The sequence below is a fragment of the Perissodus microlepis genome, chromosome 12 (genome assembly GCF_051167445.1).
Source record: "Perissodus microlepis isolate ML-2025 ecotype Zambia chromosome 12, ASM5116744v1, whole genome shotgun sequence".
NCBI lineage: Eukaryota > Metazoa > Chordata > Actinopteri > Cichliformes > Cichlidae > Perissodus > Perissodus microlepis.
The window spans coordinates 14,764,066-14,779,126 of NC_140472.1; the positions used below are offsets into that span (position 1 = coordinate 14,764,066).

Genomic DNA, 15,061 nt, shown 5'->3' on the forward strand with positions numbered 1-15,061 from the left:
AACTTCCAAACAAATTTGTTTTATAGCCCAAAATTCACTCCACCGTTGTTCTCCTTAGGGCAGGTTGCCAAAAAAACAAGTACACTTGCAAGTACAGAATGCACCGATAGAACAAATACACACTGATGCGCCTGCATTTGGTTCTTTGCATACAAAGCAGGCATATCCCTGCACCTTAAAGCGTGATTTAGGACACAGGCGTATGCATATCATTTCTTTCTTTAGCACTTTCTTCTCTGGCTCCACCCAGTCTGCGCAGGGACCCAGCTGCAGTATAACATACTGCCTTTGTGTGAGAACAGCTGGCTGCAAAGTCACTTGGACACGGTCTCACACACAGACGCAGTGCTCACGCAGATACGCATGTAGTTTTCCGTGCGAGCAGAGATGAAACGGTCTCTGCTGTTTGGCAAATAATTGGATGCATAAGCTTTTGGGAAGAGAGGGAGTTCGTGGTGATTAAGCTATAAGAGCAACCTCATAACAAATCACCTCTGTGATGACATCAGCATGTTGGCACCTAGACCTGCATACACTGGCGCATTTTGCCTCAAGTGAGGGCCCAGGGAGTGAGTAAGTGTTAAGTGCGTCCTGCCAATGGAACAGGCTTGGACTGCTTTGTAGCCAGCTTCACTGTCATAAAAGTAGCATACACTCCACCCATTTCTGCTTCTCTATCTTTCACGACCAGTGCGAAACCAGTTCCCTTCAGTGTTGTTGTGCTCTGGCTTCTCTGCACCAGCTGGACTCTGAAAGACTGTAGGGATATTGTCTGATGAATGCAGTCATTGTTTTTCAGTGGTTTAGGTTTGGTTTTGGGATTGTTTTTTGGAGGGTTTTTTTTTCCTGTCTGCTCCTAATCTTACTCCAGTCTACATGTTATGTAAACAGTCATACATACGTGCATGGAATGCATTTTTCATGTGCACTGGTATTTGTCTGTACACAAGTATAACAGTGGAGTCTGCTGTTACTGCCTTCTGGTTCCCTAACATCCCAACACACTTCCTTTTATGCATTTATCCACAGTCTAGCCATTCTGCTTCCTCAATCCTCTCTTACTTTTTTCTTCTTTGTTTTAACCCTGTCAGCTCTCTCCATCCTTAGCATAGCTTACAGCCATGCTCTGGGTGTGGGAGAGGAAGAGGGTAAGCAAGAGGGAAAGTAGCGGAAGAGGGTGGAGAGGAAGGCGAGGCACATAGTTGTGGCTGGCTAATTGAAAGCCAGCAGTTTGGTCAGTAAAGTCCCAACGTATGGGAGTGGTCAGGAATTTGCTACCCTGGGTTTTGTGTGGATGTGTGTGTGTGTAATAAATCCAGAGCACATTTGTGTCAGTCTGAAAGTCTGTGGCCATAAAGATTGACAGATTGTGGGTGTTTTTGTGAGTGCCTGCGCAAGACCATTTCCCTGTTTTTGTGTGTGTTTCAGTCCTGCTGATGCTATTGTTCACAGTTATCATCATCATCATCGCCACCACCACCTCTTTTAAATCTGCCTCTTTCCCTTTTCTGCTAACCTTTTTTTTCTTTGGCCAGTCAGCTGTGGTGTTCGTTCACAAGGAGTTAAGAGTCAGCAAAGAAAGAAAAGGTGGTGTGGTTCAGTGGTCTTAAGTGAAATCATTCTTTGTACTGGTGAAGGATACTCGTTCCATCCCAGTTTACACAATCGCCTTTGTGTACTCTTATCCCCTTACAGGGTGAGGCGAGCAGGAGGACAATATTTACTGCTGGTATCATCATTGATTTCTGTGGTATATACTACATGTTTCAGACACCCCACGCTTCACTGTGAACATGCTAGGGATGCAGTAATCTAACAAGACTACAGGGTCCACACTTACAGCCACGCTGGCAGCTCTGTGAGTCTGCACGTGGGCAGAGCGGTCACTGAATATTAACATTAGCGCTCTAACACGTTCACTGTGAACATGCTAGGGATGCAGTAATCTAACAAGACTACAGGGTCCACACTTACAGCCACGCTGGCAGCTCTGTGAGTCTGCACGTGGGCAGAGCGGTCACTGAATATTAACATTAGCGCTCTAACACGCTTACACTGACGGTTAGATATGCTCAACATATGTGTGTAGCATTTTAGCATAATTAAGCAGAGGGATTCATCCTGTTACCTGTGAACATTCTTCACGACCTAGTATTAACTGACTTTTACCCACAGGTTGTTTGAATTATTATGTAATAACCCTAACCCCTAGGTCTAATCCCACACTTTAACTACGGCCGTCTGGCCTGTGTAGAGATAGAGGTTAGAGGTCAAGGGTCAGCGATCTCAACAGGAAAGGCTATTCACGCAGAACAGCACATCGTAAACAAACCATTACACACCATCTGCAGGGGCGTCAAATCCCGGAGCAGCGTGTGTGTCTGTGCTTGTTTGTGTAGGTGTGCGTGTTGGTGTCTCTGTGATCACACCCACAGACACGCAAGTGAGGATCAACACAGCCAGATGGGGACAGAGAGGTGACAGAAAGTGACCATCTGGTAGCCACTGAGGCATCAAATTACCTTCTGAAAGGTTACATTAGCATTATGCATATACTGTGTGTGCCATAATGACACTTTTAAATAGTTCCATTATCGAACAATTATCTGCAACCCAGCAGAGTTACAATCTGAGGAAAAACAATTTGTGGTTTAAATGAAATATTTAGACAGGAAGGACGGCCATGAAATTTGGCACAGATGATTTGATGAACCCTGTAAACATCACTGATAACCAAATCTATCTACAAAGGGCTAGCAGCAGGTCACACTTTACTCTTGCCTTTATTAAATGTCTTATCATCTGGAGGACAGATTAGCACATTCATGATGAATCCTGTTGTTTTGAACATGGAGAGTGTTTTCCTCTAATACCGCAATCAGATTGATTTCTGTGGTTTTGAGAAAAATGTGTCACCCACTAGAGCCAGCAGCTTTGTGTGGCTGGATACATAATTCTGGTGCGCATATTTATGTCTCCCTTGGGGTAATTTTTAATCACTCTGGTGATTCTCTTGATGTTTTGTCTGGTTTATAACAAGTAAAAATTCCTATTTATGTACTCAGGTTGACTAAATGCTATAACACTAAATGATTTCCCATCTGTTTCAGCTTTGCTTTGCATCAGGCTCTTTGTCTTTTCCTCTCCGCACATCAGCAAATATGAGCGTCTTAAACTGAGATGCATTACACAACAAACTTTATGCTTTCTTAGGGTTGGCATGCTGGTAGCATTTAGCCCTGAGCACCACTAAACCTCACAGAGCTTCTAACATTGTTGCTACACATACCTTTACAACATCTAAATGGCCAACCTCTTAATTATGTGATTTTCTTCCTTTAAGCATTAAGCTTTGAAAAGACTCTCATGTCTTCATTCATGTTTGTTCTTTTTTCCCTCTTCACCCCTGCTCATTCACAGAGCTTTCTGCTTAATTACATCTACAGAAGAGTTGTTATATAAACAAGCACCTTTTTCCTCTTGCCAAATCTTTGTCTCTTTAGCTGCCACTTTTGTTTTCCATCCACCCTTCAGTTTTTCGTCATCTTCCTCACCAGGATCCTTTGTACCTAACCTTTTAAAAATATAATCACATTTTTTGTTACTTTTCTTTTCTCAATTCTTGCAGTTCCCCTTCACAGTTTCCTCTCTTCTCCTCTCGTCCTCCACCCACACCTTTCACCCTGTCAACACATATCTCCTCCTTTTGTCTCTGTTCCTCTTTTCTGCTGTTTTCCTCAAGATTCTCCCTGTTTCCTTTGACGGCTCCGCTTCCCGTCTGTGTCTCTGCTTGATACTCAGCATGCCCTGCATCCCTGTCGCCTAACCACCCTTCCTGCATCTTCGTTCTTTCTTCTGTCCGTGCTGCCATCATCACAGGCAGTCAGAAATGCCCACTGGTCTAGCACCTGCCGCTCTGAACACACAGCGCGTGTGAGCTTACGAGGTTGTGTTTGTCCACGCCTCTGAGTATTTATGAAAGATCATGAAAAGAAAATGTCGATTCGTTATGGCATGTGTGTATGTCTGTGTTGTTAAGTGTTGAACTCAGTCTGTTTTTTTGTACCCTACTAGCCTGACGTAGAGCCAGACTTCTGGATTAGACGTGGATCTAGGCTGCTTGAATTCTATTCTGAGATCCCCAGAAGGAAAAGCCTGTTAAATTAGCAGCTATAAATACAGGACTTCCTCCCAGCAGGTCACTCTAAGACCTACTGCACCGACCTGGACAATTTCTTTGCTCCCTATGCATGTGTGAGTGTGTGTTTTTATGGGAGTGTATGCATTCTTGAGAGCTGTCCAGGCAAGCTTACGTCTAGTGCTGCATGTGTGGTTTGTGGCATTACTGCTAACAAGGACATTGGCCTTTCACTCTTTAAGAGTCACTCCAAATTTCTTTTTTCCTTTTTCTTGCTTTACCCATTTAACATAAAAAAGATCCAGTAATTTTATCACTAACTTACTCATTGCCTGCATTCACATATAACCTGTAACCTGTAGCACATGATAAATAAGTGAAATGTCTACATTAGGCATCTCAAGCATCAAGAACACTTGGTATCATGGAAAGTTTGGCATAAAATTTCACATTTTACTGCAAATTCTTTTGTTTTTCACATGCATTTTAATGCCATGTATAGTATTGTGCAAATGTCTTGAGACACTCCCTTTTTAAAGTGGTCCTGGGCAATAGTTCCTTCAGCTATTTGTTTATGTTCAATCAATTTTCAATGTTAATATTTTGTTATATCTCGTCATAGGACAACACTGAAGATATGTAAAGTAGTCAGTGTACAGCTTGTATAACAGTGTAAATTTGCTGTCCCCTCTAAATAACTCAACACGCAGCCGTTATTGCCTAAACCGCTGCAAAGTAAATGCTCATCAAACAGTGCTTGACCTTGAAAATTAAAATTTCCTCTTGTACCTCATAGTCATCCAGTAGATAACTGTTATGTTTATACCGTTGTTATAATTTGATCACCTTGATTTTTCAAGAGTGCTGTAATTGTTTTTGGGGCAGTAAAAGCGTTTATTTAATGATGGAGGCTATTTGTTTAGCCACGTTGTGTTTAACAGCTGCAGTGTAGATTGTGCATGACTCTAGAGTGATCATTATCTCACTGCTGTGCCTGATAGTTCTTCTGTTAGAGTGTTTCTGTGGAGAAATCTCACATTCATCCCTTTTTAATGTGATATCCTGTTACTGTAGCAAGTAAGGAGCAAGTACTGCTGGAGCGCTTATGACAGACAGTGTTTTTGGTGGTTTCTTCTAGGCAAGGAGTTATTTAATTCATGTATGATTTATAATTTCTAGTATAGCTTTCACCACCATGCAGAAACAATGTGGTCATATCCTAGGAAGCATTTATTTCAGTGCAGCGGTTAATCACACAAAACCTCAGGTTGTAGTGCAGTCCAGCGAGAATCTGCGTCCAAATGTAAACTTTCCCATTGAAATCAAATTCATTCCCCTCCTGCTGGCTCTCTGCTGAACAAAAGTGACTCATTCTTAAAGAAAGAAAGAGAGAGAGAGAGCCAGGTAGAAAGGAGAAAGAGCATGTGGAGGACAAGAAAGAAAAGCCGATTGAGGACGGTGGAGTGGAACGGATGGGGTCTAAGAGGAGGTGAATTATAAAAGCTTAAATGAAAAGAATAAAAAATTCATAGGAATCAGACAGAGAGAGAAGATAAATGAGTAATATTGGAGTAGCAGAGAAAGGACGAGGCATTTATCAGGCAGAGAGCGCTCGGAGCATTAGAGGTTATATTTGAGGACAGCGGATTCTTGTTAATGTATCGCAGGAGATGGCGAGCAGACACGCTCTCACACACGTGCTTCAGCAGTCAGGGAGAGGTTGAACACCATCTGCTGGGGTGCGCCGGTGTGTTTTTTGAAACAGGACCCAAAAGCAGATGTGGACGAGGAGTTGCAGGTTTAAACAGAAAGCGATCCTTTATTTGGATGATAGCAGGAGTTAAACATGGAACCCTAAGCAAACTAAAAAACACTAAGAAATAACTACTACGAAGTTCTATGACTATAACAATGACAATGGTGGCGATAACAGACGACCTGACAACGACATTCAGAAAACAGAGGACTTAAATACACACATGAGGTGATCAGGGGAAGTGGAGACACATGAGAACACAGCTGACTCAAATGAAACATAATGACAATACAGGGGAGAGTAACACTAACTACAATGAACAAAGAACACCAGACTCTTACAAAATAAAACAGGAAACACGGAGACATAGACATGGAGATAAAACATGACATGAACTTAACATAACCACATAGACATGAAACATAGACGCAGGAACCAGGGAGACTGGGTACAAGGGGAGATGACAGAAATAACTAAGAAATAAGGTCTGAACAGCAACCTAGAAATTAACTAGATTGAAAATGAATACAAAAATACATAAAACTCAAACACTGGGTCACACGACCCAGTACCGTGACATGAGTACTGTATATCTACATTGTGTTTTCATTTATGAGCAAAGTTAAAGTTTGGGGGTTTATTTTGTTTTCGTTTTTTTTACTACACCCATGTGACAGGTTTCTTAAAGCACATTGGCTAGATTTAGTTTGATAGCACAGTGCTGTTTTTTCTTTAGGAAATCTGTTTGAAATCAGTTTAAAATTGCAAAGTAAGCATGTGCACATTTGAGTATCTGGGGGTATCTTCGGGACACAGACTTTCAGTGTTTGACGGCTTCATTCTTTATCTCCCAACTTGAGAGTTACAGCTCCGTCTGTGTGAGTGTATGTCAAGTGACTTTGCACTAAATGATTCAACATGGACGTGTCTGCTCAGCAGGGGTGTGGGCTCATTGTTAAGAGGCTAAAGGCCATGCACACACATACACAAACTAATGCAAACAGACTCTTTGCTTGAAGTTGTCATTTCTAACCCTTTTTGTGCCTTTATTTCTCCCAAAACATCATTTTTTAAAAATGTCTATCAGTGAGAAGTGAATCTATTGTGTACCTCACTTTCAAATGGGTCTTCATTACTCATAAATTCCTGTTGTCCCGCTCTCGTCTTTGCAGGACAGCGACATTCAGAAGAAGATTGATCATGAGATCCGAATGCGTGACGGAGCCTGCAAGCTGCTGGCTGCCTGCTCCCAAAAGGACCAGGCTTTGGAAGCGGCAAAGAGTCTACAGACATGCAGCACTCGTATCATGGCCTACATGTCAGAACTGCAGAGGATGAAGGAGGCTCAGGTCATGCAGAAAGTCACACGCAGATCATCAGATGCAGGGCCGATGGACGACAGGCTCCCATGTAAAGGAAAAGTTGCCATCTCAGGTGAGAAATAGACAAAAGCGTTTATTTCTGAGAGAAAAGTGATTGGAGAAGGTTCAGGGCGGAAATTTTCCCAGCATTCTGGAAGATTTTGAGAAAGCTTTTAAAGTTATTTTATCATTTAAATGTGGCACTGTTGTTGCCAAGAGACTGTGACCAGCAGTAAAGGGAGGAAATGGATCAAACTTAAGCTTCCTCTTATTGCTGTAATTTAATGCCGAGCTGCTCTCATCAGCCTTTAATAGCGGATGTTTCATTTTTAAATTACTTTGTACTTTCTGACTTGCTGCTGTCCACCACATTGATGAAAGATCACTCTGGAGATCAAGACAGTCAGATCAAATTTTACTGTCATTTTGTCTACTTGTAGAATGCAATGTAAGTAAACAAAGACATTTTGAAAAGCATTATTGTAATGATTTACACATTCACCCAGCAAGCGAATGATCCGTGGTTCAGTCACGGGATGTGGCACAAATGCCTTTGCAGTTGCATCAGGAAGGGTAAAAATCTGCCAAATCAAGCATGCGGTGCTACCTGCTGTGGTGACCCTTTGTGAATAAGGGAGCAGCCAAAAGAAGCTTATTGAGATTTTTAAGAATAAAAATCCTCCATATTTTTACTCTTAAACTCTGTGACAATAAATCTGCATTATTCCCAGTAAACCAGGGCTTCATGCAGCCCCTCGGTTCATCAGTTCAGTTCTGTCTGGAACAAGTTATTTTAGCTCCTGTCGCTTTAAGGCTCCCTGCCATAAAATTCCACATTATTCCAACTGGCAGTCCCTCATAAATGGAAGATTTGAACAGCAGGCGAACTTTCTGTGCACGTTTGGAGCTGTGAGATGACCGCATTAGCGACATCCTCTTTCTTTTAATTCATTTAGACCCAAAAACTTGTCTGCAGCTGAGCGCTTAGTGCAACCTGAAGTTTGCACTAGTGATTGGTGCCTTGTTTGCGACTTGGTTAATATGAGCATCTGTTGTTATTGCAGGATATTTACAGTCATGTGGCAAAGAAACTCCCATGATTCAGTAGCTTGTGGAATCACTTTTAGCAATCCTATTCTGTGTTATACAGCTATGTGTTTTTCTCCTGACAGCACTTCCAAATGAGCTATACCTGTTCAGTCTTTCTCAAATTTTAAGGTTATGAACTTTGACATTTAAGATGTTAACTGTGGCCTGTAGAGTCTGAGATGCAGCTCTTAGGTATTTTCCAGTTTCTATCATTGTTGCATACTCTGACCTTGGGGTGAATTTGCTGGGACGTGCAGTCCTGGGAAGACAGTGGTTGTGTGTTAGCACACACCCAAAGGCTCCAGACCTGCAAACTGTCTTAACTTCTGTTTTCATAGAGGCATCTAACTTGCTGATGGTTAACTAATCAAGTGCATTTGATTAGCAGCACCTGACTGCTACTTATCCTCCTAATTCCTATGACAGCAGTAAGGCTATACTTTATTTTTCACGGGACTATTGAGGGTCCTGTGAAAGCTTTCTTTTTCACATGACTATAAAGAAAGGGATAATTGGTCCTCTGTTGTCTAATCTTCAGCCTGTTGTCTTTACAGATCTTCGGATCCCTCTCATGTGGAAAGACACTGAGTACTTCAAGAACAAAGGAGGTGAGAAGTCACGTGTGTGTGTGTGTGTGTGTGTGTGTGTGTGTGTGTGTGTGTGTGTGTGTGTGTGTGTGTGTGTGTGTGTGTGTGTGTGTGTGTGTGTGTGTGTGTGTGTGTGTGAAGAAAGTCATTGATGACTTATGAATGATTTATACTTCCAGTATTTATTAATAATAAGCTTCTGTGGAAAGTAGCCCTCGGTTGCTTCCGCGGTTGTATCTGAAATCCTTGAAATAACGGGGCGGGGAGATGTGAGATTCATTGAGACTCTAGAATGAAAATGACCTTTTATTTCTTGCTTCCGGGTGAAAACGCTTACATGGACAGATTGCGGTGTGACATTTTCTCTGCTCTGTACCCATTTTTACACCCCAGACTCCAGACAGTGTGGCAAAAATCCATCTGTACAAAGTTGCCCTTTCTCACATCCAGCACACAACAGGAGGCTCTGTGTCAGATGAATTCTCAGCACTAGAAATATGCTATTTGCTGCTTTACTCAATGGGCTGGGTATGGACCACACACTCACTCATTGTGATTTCTCTAGTCAGTGATCTACCCAGTTCTCACATGGGCTCAATCAGGCATTAATTACTAGACTACTTACTGGGGGAGTTCACACAGTGAAGGCTGTTTAATTTCCAATTCAACTGATTCATTTAATATTGCCTAGAAACATTCAGGGCTGCAATGCATGTGCGAAAACGACTTTAGTCGCAGCTGTTAGAGATGATCTTCACAGTCATTGGGAGCTTTTTTGGTTTTTGGCTTTATCTCTCTATTTTACTCCTGGAAGCACAACTTGACCCACTGTCCTGTCTGGATTGCTTTGCCTCCTGGCTATTACAAAGAATCACGAAGGCAATGAAGCACTTCATTCTTAGTAGTGATGGGAGAACTGTAAGCCAAAAACAAATAAAATCTGTGGTGCGTTTAAGGATCCACTCTAGTTTTCTGTCTTATGGAATATTCCTGTGAACCTGCTCGTATTAAATTGTCTTTGTGATAAAATTCAATAGAGCGCTGAGAATCTAACAATGGAATTTTTTTTTTTATATTGGCCATTTTCTATCCCACCTGCTCTAGATAAATTTAATGTGTGTTAACCTCCATACCGTCATTATAATAGTCTCAGTGCTCAGCCTCTCCCTTGGCAACTCGAATGAATTAATCTGCGTGACCTGTGCATGGAAATGAACTCTTGAGACAGGTAGTAGTCTCTTAACAAAGCTTAATGAGGCTGTAAGTCAAGGTCATTAAGCACACAGAGATATAAACTGAGGCAAGGAGGAGCAAAGTGTGTTCCTTTCTCATTTGTCCAGTCAGATTTTAGTGAGGAGTGTTGATTTCATACTTGGAATAGTAATTGCGCAATGAAGTGTGGGACATTAGGTGTCAATGTGCCGTACACATGGAAGCGCGAGTAGAACATACCAGTGCCAGTTATAAAGTGTTTTATGAGGAAGAAATACAAGATTATCCCCAATATGAGGTTGTGGGGTGAAGGTGCGATCATAGGGTTCTGGGAATCTTGGGAAATTCAAATTTTCCAATCTTTTCTTTAATGTCAAGTCCTTGCTCACCTCTAGACCAATTTCAGTGCTGCTGCTATTTTTAAATTGTTTCGTGTAAGCTCGTTTTGTTCCCAGAGGCACTGGTGCCTCTTCGGTGCACACTGGATCTCCTCTAGTGTGTAAGAGCGGCAACCCATCCACTTTTATTTTATTTTTAAAACGTGGACATCGCTCAGACGCCTCAGTGGACACAGCCCTTAAGAATTTGACAAAAAAAAAACACTCATGTGCTACTCTTGAAATAATTCGGCACTTCTTTTCTTACAGAAAACTACTGTTTGGTCTCGCTGATCTTAGGCGATCATTCAAAACAACAAACTAGTGGCAACTCTGAAATCAGTGTATCAGTGTACAAGAAGGTGACCTTTAAGTGGAGATTGGTCAAATTTTGATTTTTATGGGTAGATTCCTGGAACTTTTTAATCAAACTGCTCGAGAAGAGGAGATTAGGCCTGTCTGCCCCGACTCTGTCTGCTCCATCTGTTGTAGTTTCTTTCATAATTTCTCACTGGTGTTATGGAAATGATGGTTTTCTTAGACACAAAGATTTCAGGGTTTATCTATAATCACAGTGAAACCTGCCCTAAAATATAATCTTCACATACACAAAGACTCCTGTAGTTTAGTTTCAAAATACTGTTCAGTATTTCCCAGGAATTCTTAGCACAGCTGACCATTAAACTGAAACCAGCAGTTTAATGTTTGCTGCATTGCCATTTTGGCTCTGATTTTTAAAGTGATGCAAGTAAATGAAAGCTGCTGAAGTGTTTCCTCTTCTTCTCTTCTGACTTTCTACATTTTCATTCGTAGAGCTTCATCGATGTGCGGTGTTCTGCCTGTTGCAGCTGGGAGAAGAAATCTTTGATACAGACATGGTGATAGTAGACCGGACACTCACCGATATTTGCTTTGACAACACTATTGTATTGTAAGTCACCTGTCAGTCCTAATTAAAATAAATATAGTTGGCAAGTAACTGAAAGTGCAATACAGTACAAACTACAATCGTTTTGCCAGTTCAATTTTATTTATGTAACAGTTGCCTCAAGGTGCTTCATATTGTAGGATTATCCTACAATACCCTAGAGGCCTAAAGACCCTACAATAATACAGAGAAAACCCCAATAATCAGATCTCCCCCTACGAGCAAGCACTTGGCAACGGTGGGAAGGAAAAACTGCCTTTTAACATGAAGAAACCTCCAGCAGAACCAGGCTCATGAATACTGTACAACATTTTTGCCCAAAATATTATACAAGAGAGGTATAAAAGAGCACACATGAAGCACATAGGTATGTGAAAGTAAGCACTGTACTCGAGTGGATGCACTTAGTTACTCTTTTAAAATGACCCTTATAGAGATGGTGATGATGAGCATTTTCTCTTGCAGTAGTGAAGCCAGCCCGGGTTTCGAGCTACGGGTTGAGTTGTATAGCTGCTGCTCAGAGGACGACTATTCTGCAGGCAGCACACCAAGGAAACTGGCCAGCAAGCTGAGCTCTTCACTGGGTCGATCAGCTGGGAAGAAACTCCGGGCAGCCATGGAGCCTGGACCGTGTAGTCCCGTAAGCAACGGAGGGGGAGCCCCTCTCCTGCTGCCAGTTCCCTCTGTACCGTAAGTTTAGCTTCATATAATATCTATAGTTTTTATGCAAAAACAGAAAATGGATTGGAAATAACTTGTAATTTCAGAGAGCAGATATTTATTGAGAGCATCGCTCACTGCAAACATGCATACACAAACACCAAATTAAATTCTTCTCTTCACTCTTGTGTGTTGACAGGGGCCCGAAGTACCACCTCTTAGCCCACACCACACTGTCACTGTCACACGTCCAGGACAGCTTTCGCACGCATGACCTCATCATTTCAGGCAACGGTGAGTGGCAGCCACCATCAATCTGTGTCCTCGCCATCTTTCTGCTTCCTCTGCCAAATTGGCCATCTGTCTATTTTTCGTCTTTCTCTCACTCGTCACCGCCTCACTTCTTCGCCCGGCATTCTGATCATTTCCTTTACACCAGCATATGGCGCAGCTATGCCTCCTCCTCTTTTCCTCCTCTGTCCTCCCACTTTCTCTGACAGGCAGCCATTGTCAAGGTCACAGTAATAAAGGCTGCGCTAGTGAGGTGACTGCTGTGTAAAGCTGTAATGATGCTGGATAACAAGGGTCCAGACCCTAACACAGACAGGCCTCTAGTGTTTTATTCATTGGCCCTGCAGCCTGTTGTAAAGTTTCACTGCCAAACTGCATGACACTCCCTGCAGCTGCCATCCTTTTATACCCCAGTGTATGCTAAAGGGGGGACGGTGTGACGTGAGGATGCAGTGTGTGTCGGTTTGTGTGTGTGGATGCATGTTTCTGTGTGGAATTTTAATGGCATGGGAATATTTTTATTTATTTATAGTGTTTATTTTTTTCCCCATCCATCTATTCCCTCCCTGCAGAAGAGTGTTCGTACTGGCTGCCACTCTATGGTAGTGTGTGTTGCCGCCTCGCAGCTCAGCCTCACTGTATGACCCAACAGATGATGAGCGGGTGCTTGAAAGTTAAGGTAAGCTGGCAAGCCTGCAGATGTGCGTTGCTGCAAACTATTCCTCCAAGGGTTGTGCTAGATTTTTTGGCATATGTCCACACTTTTTTTTCTTTTTCTCCCCTACCACATTCCTGTTCTCTCAATCTCATGTTGTCGTCTCTCTTTGTGTGCGTATTTTTTTTCCTTTATTCCATTTTTTCTTTACCTAGCAGCAGTGTGGAGGTGACCCTCAGAGTTGGACAAAAGTTCACGCCGTTCTCAAAGGAACAAGCCTTTTCTGCTACTACCGGCAAGAAGATGTGGAGGCTAACGTTGAGCCAGCTTTCACTATTGGCATCAACAAGGTCAGCAAAGAAATCTGAAAGGCAGTATATTATCTCTTTGAGCTCGATCCAGCCTTAGAGAAGCAGTAGCTGCATATTTTTGGTAACACCTAAGGCATCAGAATAGATGGTAAGAAAACAAGCTTGTGGATTACCACACATTTAAATAACAAGCTCACTGGTAGACTCTGAGCCTAAAGAGAAAATTTAGCTCTTTTCTTTGCAGCGGTTCTCAAGGTTTATTTTAAAAAGCCGCCCAGAGCTGTCAGAATCGAGCTCCATTGAGTTCATGAGTACCAAACTGCGGTTGTGTTTGTTACCTTTTGAGGTGTGACTATAGAAACGTTCATCAGGCCTGTAAAGGCACATTTCTACTGCTCAAAGCTTTGTATACACAGGGAGACCCCTCTATCCAATTGGAAGTCATAATTCTCTCTTGCCATCATTTTTCCCTGCATCAAATAAAGATCAGTCAGCTGGCCAGTCACGCTCTGAATCATCTCATTTCCTGTGTCTTTAAGAGTCGATTCCTAGACTGCTTCACAATCTTTCTGTAGTGACGCACTCGGTCTTTTGTGTCCTCTGACCTTGAGCATGCTGATAACCTAAAGCCAAGTCAATCAGATCAGGTCTGTATGATCTTTTGTGCGGCTCACATTAGGGGAGACAGAAAGAGGGAGCGCAGCATGGCAAAGGCGTGAACAGGACAACACTGCCATCTAGTGGTCATAGCCATACCTAGCCATATTTAGAGTACAGCAAGTTATGGGAATTGGGAGTCAGCATCCTTTTGTTGGATAATTGCTGGAGGGAAATGGTTTGGAAGAGCACTAATTGGTGACTTTATTAATGAAGGCTTATTTTCAGTGGAGACTTATTCATTGAACCACACTGTACTTCCATTCGTTCCCTGTTGTAGACATTTTTGCGGTAGATGATTGTATTCTTTGCCACTCCTGTGTTTCAGGAGACCAGAATACGTGCATCAGAGAAAGACCCTCTCAGTAAAGTTCAGAATATCTGCATCAGCAACCATTACGGAGGGGAAGAGGTTACGCACACTGTGACCACAGACAGCCGCGAGGAGACACACCGCTGGATGGAAGCCTTTTGGCAACATTTCTACGATATGAGTAGGTCCTTATGTGCCATTTAAACCCACAACATGTGGTCGTTTAACATATGTTTTAAAGGACAGAATGTAGTGCCGTATATTCTCCATCTGCTGCTTGATTTGTTGATGGTGACGTTTGTCTCCAATGTACAGGCCAGTGGAAACAATGCTGTGATGACTTAATGAAAATTGAACTTCCATCGCCGCGAAAACCAGCTCCTATCACACCGAAACAAGGCTCTTTGTATCATGAAATGGGTAAGAATTCTCCTTGTGTCAAGGTGTTTTTTGGTCACTTATAACCTAATGTGAAAAATAAAGCAGGGAATCAAAACACTGTGCCTGCATTGCATGTGGCTGTGTTCAATTTCTGTTTCTTGAGTGCACGTGCATCAAAGATGTTGTCAATTACGTTTTCCTATCCGATTTCTCAAACTCACTCTCTGCTTCACTTCTCTGTGCTCTAAATAGAAGGGTTCTTATCTCTGACGTGCTGACTAACTTGTCTTCTGTTTCTCTATTCCTCTTTTTCCTTTTCACGTTCCTTTGTATGTCATATCTATC

At 42.3% G+C, this 15,061-nt stretch overlaps 1 protein-coding gene across 4 annotated transcripts in view; it reads left to right on the forward strand.

Annotated features, from left to right (window-relative positions):
- The window catches only part of rtkna (rhotekin a), a 53,938-nt gene that overhangs the window by 35,769 nt on the left and 3,108 nt on the right, over window positions 1-15,061 (forward strand). For 3 of the 4 annotated variants that reach the window (XM_084946762.1, XM_084946765.1, XM_084946766.1), the window contains exons 2-10: window positions 7,067-7,328; window positions 8,899-8,952; window positions 11,334-11,451; window positions 11,914-12,138; window positions 12,308-12,402; window positions 12,972-13,078; window positions 13,270-13,404; window positions 14,351-14,516; window positions 14,651-14,755. In XM_084946762.1, coding sequence (XP_084802888.1) covers window positions 7,067-7,328; window positions 8,899-8,952; window positions 11,334-11,451; window positions 11,914-12,138; window positions 12,308-12,402; window positions 12,972-13,078; window positions 13,270-13,404; window positions 14,351-14,516; window positions 14,651-14,755 — 1,267 coding nt within the window. The remainder of the gene's footprint in view (window positions 1-7,066; window positions 7,329-8,898; window positions 8,953-11,333; window positions 11,452-11,913; window positions 12,139-12,307; window positions 12,403-12,971; window positions 13,079-13,269; window positions 13,405-14,350; window positions 14,517-14,650; window positions 14,756-15,061) is intronic. The other variant, XM_084946763.1, reaches the window with a different exon arrangement.